Source organism: Martes martes (assembly GCF_963455335.1).
Source record: "Martes martes genome assembly, chromosome: 10".
NCBI classification, from domain to species: domain Eukaryota; kingdom Metazoa; phylum Chordata; class Mammalia; order Carnivora; family Mustelidae; genus Martes; species Martes martes.
In genome coordinates, this window is record NC_137898.1 from 16,601,118 (window position 1) to 16,606,174 (window position 5,057).

Here is a 5,057-nt window from a genome sequence, read left to right on the forward strand (position 1 = left end):
ATTTGAGTGTCCAAGAAGTGTTCCATGGAGATAATGATTTTACTTGGGATGGAGCAGGCTTGCCTTTTCAGTGGTAAGTGAGTATTTGATGGGACTGAAAACTATTGGATTGTATCAACAGGAAACTCTCCTAAATCTTTCGTTCACTTTATTAATACTTATTAATAAATATGTACCATCTTCCTAGATGATAAATTTAACAGTAAACAGATAAAAATTGTCTCTCTTACGTTGCTTCCTTTGAATGTGAGCCTTTCATATCTGTTATTATGTGAACTGTACAAATGCCTCAGTCTGTGTCTCTGTTATATAGATAGATCAATAGGTCTGGATGGATAAGGATGATAGATAGATGATAGATGGTTGATGGATAGATAGATAAAAAATACAGCATATATCAATAAGGAGATGGGTGGATAGACAGATATATCCCTTTTATAATATTTAAATGTTAGAAACCTCAGACAAGTTTTCACTCCTGTTTGCTGAAGAGTTGGACATAGAGCATATCTGACAAACTCCTAAGAGTGCAAGGAAACCATAGTGAATGGCAGTGTGGTTGGGGTATGATGTGGTTAAGAGCTGCGAGTCCAGAACTGTCTCTACAGTGACTCACCCTCTCTGTCCTAGGAATCTTGCTGTCCCTGAATCCTATGTCAGAAGACAGTTGTTAAGAATCACTAATATACCAAGGTGATTAATAAAGCATCTACTAAGAGAAGGTATTTAAAAGCTTTATTTTACATGCAACATCGTTATGATGTATTTTCAACAACCAAAGGGAGTATTTTAAAAAGGTAAGTAATCCAACTAACTTTAGTTCCAAGAATGCAATTTCCATACCCTGAGGACACAAATATTCTTCTATCCCCATGCTCTCTTAAATAAAACTAATGGATATGAGTCTGTGTGTGTGTGTGTGTGTGTGATATATTATTCTGGAGCATATCAAAATATTGCCATCCTCAGCATACAGTTCAGAACTCTATCACTTTTCAACATATTTTAGAAAACATTGAATATATATTCACTTCCTTTTTTTTATGATCGCATAAAATACCATTCTTGATTCATTAAGCTTCCTTCTTATGGGCATTGAAGTGGTCTCTCACCTTTTGCCAACAAAGAAATTACTGCTGTGATTGTCTTTGTGCCTCTGAGTGAGATTACTTGCAGCAAATGGAAATGCTAGACCTGTGCCTATGTGACATTGAAATATCAATACTGGAAATCACTCCCTGAGAGATTGCATCCCCTTAAACTCCTACCAAGAATGTGTGGGATCAATTACTACATCATTTTCATCTGTGTTTGTTAAAATACATGTATCAAAAAGGTCACTTTATTAATATGATAGGTGAAAGGATATATGATTGGAGTTTAAATTGAATGTATTTTTCCATTATTGAAATTGATAATATTTCCAAACTATGTTTAATAAGAAGATTTTCTTTTGGAATCAGCTCTTTGGTCCATTTTCATTTTCATTTTTTTAAAGATTTTGTCTCTTTATTTAGAAAGAAAGGGAGATCTTGAACAGGGAAAGAAGCAGAGGGAGAGGGTGAGATAGAATTTTAAGCTGCCTCTATGCCCAGCAAGGAGCCCAGCTGTTGAGTCAATTACACAACCCTGAGATCACAACCTGAATGAAAACCAAGGGTGGGACAAAATTGACTGAGACACCTAGACACCCTATTCATTGTGTTTTTAAAGATTGATCTCTGAAATCCATTTATATATGACAAAATTGTACTTTCTCTGTAATACCCAATGTAAATATATTTAGATGCACTGGCACTTAAGCATTTTATTGTGGTACTATTTGGAAAATGTATGTAAATAGGATGGTGAAGGTTTATTCCAATGTTTAGTATATATAAATAAATATTAGTTCCCTTCTTTTTTCTATCTTCTCTTACTGAAGCCAGAGTATGAGATACTCCAGAAAATAGATTCCAGGAATTCTATTGAAAAGTTTAAGCTATGACTTGGAGCTTCCTTAACTCATTTTCTAAATCCCTGGTACTTAAAATAAAATTTAATTTGAAAAAAACCTATTTTGATTCATCCCAATGTTCTCTATCCTTCCTTTTAGTCTCAGTCACTCCTTGTGTCTTAAAAAAAATATGCTGAAAGATCCATTAAAATATGAAAGAAGTGAAGAGTTTAACTTTGGACAACATAATGTAATATAAAAAATGTAAAACGTTTGTGATAGAAACTGAATTTAAAATTCTAAACAACTAGAAATTATTGTGTTTTAAAGTACAGAAATAAACACTCAAGCTGACAGATTAAAATAAATTTAATGATGGACTGGACCAAATGAGTGAATGTTCACAGCTAAAATATTGTTTTCTTCTCTCTTGTTCTCTCTCTCTCTCTCATTTCTCTCTCTCTTTTAGGTGTCCTATTGGAAAACACTATCAAAAGTTTCTACATCATTTCTTGATTGTTCAGAATGCTTACTGGAAGATACTTTGTAACTGAACTACAAGGCTCAAATAATGTGAAAGAGCATTATGTAAATCATGCAGGAGCTTTCTCTATTTGGCAATATCCTGTACTAATAGATCCTTGATGTAAACTAAAGAGAGATCTTCACTTCAGAAAGGTACCAACTCATACCAATCCCCCAGATTAATGTTTATTATGCCTGAAGAATCACATACACTTTTTCTATTGACATATTTCATTGTTTCTGTAAGCACTCAGGTGAATAGATTGTGAGTAAATATTATGACTCCCACCTGATTCAGAAGAAAACAACATAGAAGGTAAGGGACTCAACACTGGTAATTGACACATCCATGATCATATGGATTGATCTCCAAATGGAGTAGTCATTTCATAATACTTTTTATCTGTAGATAATTTCTAACCTTCTATTTCTCTGCTTTGCCTGAAATAATGCAACAAAATAGCAGCGTAGCTGAGTTCATACTGTTAGGATTAACCCAAAATCCCATGAGACAGAAAATGGTATTTGTAATTTTCTTCATTTTTTATGTGGGAACTGTGGTAGGGAATTTGCTTATTATTGTGACCATCAAGTACAGCCCTACACTTGGGAGCCCCATGTACTTTTTCCTATTTTATTTGTCCCTTGCTGATTCCTGCTTCTCAACATCCACAGCCCCCAGACTAATTGCGGATTCACTCTCCGCAAAAAAAATCATATCTTACAATGAGTGCATGACTCAAGTCTTTGCCCTACATTTATTTGGCTGTATGGATGTCTTTGTGCTCATCTTCATGGCCGCTGATCGTTATGTGGCCATCTGTAAGCCCTTACATTACCCAATCATCATGAGACAACAGGTCTGCACAGTCCTTATTATACTTGCATGGGTAGGGTCTTTTATCCATTCTATAGCCCAGATTATCCTGGCCTTGAGACTGCCTTTCTGTGGACCCAATTTGATTGATCATTACTGCTGTGATTTGCAACCCTTGCTGAAACTTGCTTGCATGGACACCTATAGGATCAACCTACTGTTGGTGTCTAACAGTGGGGCCATTTGCTCCAGCACTTTTGTGATTCTGATGATCTCATACATTGTCATCTTGCATTCCTTGAGAAATCACAGTGGAGAAGGGAGGAAAAAAGCTCTCTCAACTTGCACTTCTCACATCACAGTAGTAATCTTAACCTTTGTTCCATGTATATTCATATATACACGCCCCCCAACCACTTTCCCTGTGGACAAGATGGTGACTGTATTTTATACTATTGGGACCCCTTTTCTCAATCCACTCATCTACACCCTGAGGAATGCAGAAGTGAAAAATGCCATGAGAAAGCTCTGGCATATCAAAATTACCTCAGAAAGCAAAAGATGAATTGAGGACTTTGGTCGATTACTTAACCTGTACACATCTCAAATACGATAGTGTATATCTTGACTTGCAGGATGCACTCTAAAAAAGACAGCTGATTTCCTTACTTTTCTCTGTACTTCTGTCCTCACACTTCCTCATAATGCCAGCCTGGTTCTTACATTACCTGAGAGCTCAACTCTGACACTATGGATTATGAAATACTTCTCACATCTTAGGCTACACTCTGGTTTGGTAAAGAGAAAGATATTTATACAATCACAACTGTTCAAACAATAAACAGCTGAAAAGAAAAGTAAAGAAAGGAAGAAAGGACTTGTTCTCTATTGCTTGTAATTCTCTTAAAGCACCTATCAATTAAGGAATCCTACTTTCCTTTGAGTACATCCAGAGCAAAGGAGCTAACTGGGAGTCAAGAAGTTCTTTTCATGATATCATTAGTTTATCCTTTTTTTTTTTTTTAAGATTTTTTATTTATTTATTTCGCAGAGAGATCACAAGTAGGCAGAGAGGAAGGTGGAGGGAGAGGAGGAAGCAGGCTCCCTGCTGAGCAGAGAGCCCGATGCGGGGCTCAATCCCAGGACCCTGGGATCATGACCTGATCTGAAGGCAGAGGCTTTAAACCAATAAGCTACCCAGGTGTCCCTCATTAGTTTATCTTGAAAAAAGTTTCATCCTAATGAACCAAAGGCCAAAAGGCTATATATATGAATATATGTAATTTGTTCTTATATAATTGCTTTAATGTTTCCTTTGACGATTAGTGTAACAAAGGCATTATGGATGGGATTTTCTAAATGTAATATTAAAAAGGCCTCATGATATTCAGATAATTTCTATGATTGTTAAATAAGGGCTACAGCAAGAGAATTCTATGATTCTAAGAGGGAAAGAAGTAAAATTATTTATGCTGTCAAGACTAAATAAGAATTTACAATATACCATAGATACAACATATTTTCCAAGATTGAAGTACAGAAAGGTAGAAACAACCTTAAAGGAAAAAAGTGAATATAATTCCATCTACAATCGGGTTGTATCAGTGGAATAAAAGAAAGTTTGAGAGGCATTCAGAAATACTCAGTATCCTTGTATCTAGTTAATGGAGTGTGAGAGAACTCACTTTTGCAGCAAGAAGCCATTTTCTTTCTCTGTTGGTGCTTCATTATTAAAGGGGTAGTGTGTATTGTCAAGTTAGAATTGTCAATAGAATTTGA

The 5,057-nt window shown here is 35.5% G+C and overlaps 1 protein-coding gene across 1 annotated transcript; it reads left to right on the top strand.

Moving 5' to 3' along the window:
- Window positions 1-2,910: 2,910 nt before the first annotated feature.
- Window positions 2,911-3,843, top strand: LOC308351589 (olfactory receptor 4C11-like; the record flags this gene model as incomplete). Its single annotated transcript, XM_080817389.1, has 1 exon — window positions 2,911-3,843. One exon carries the CDS (start codon window positions 2,911-2,913, stop codon window positions 3,841-3,843), a length of 933 nt encoding a protein of 310 aa, XP_080673515.1.
- Window positions 3,844-5,057: the final 1,214 nt, after the last annotated feature.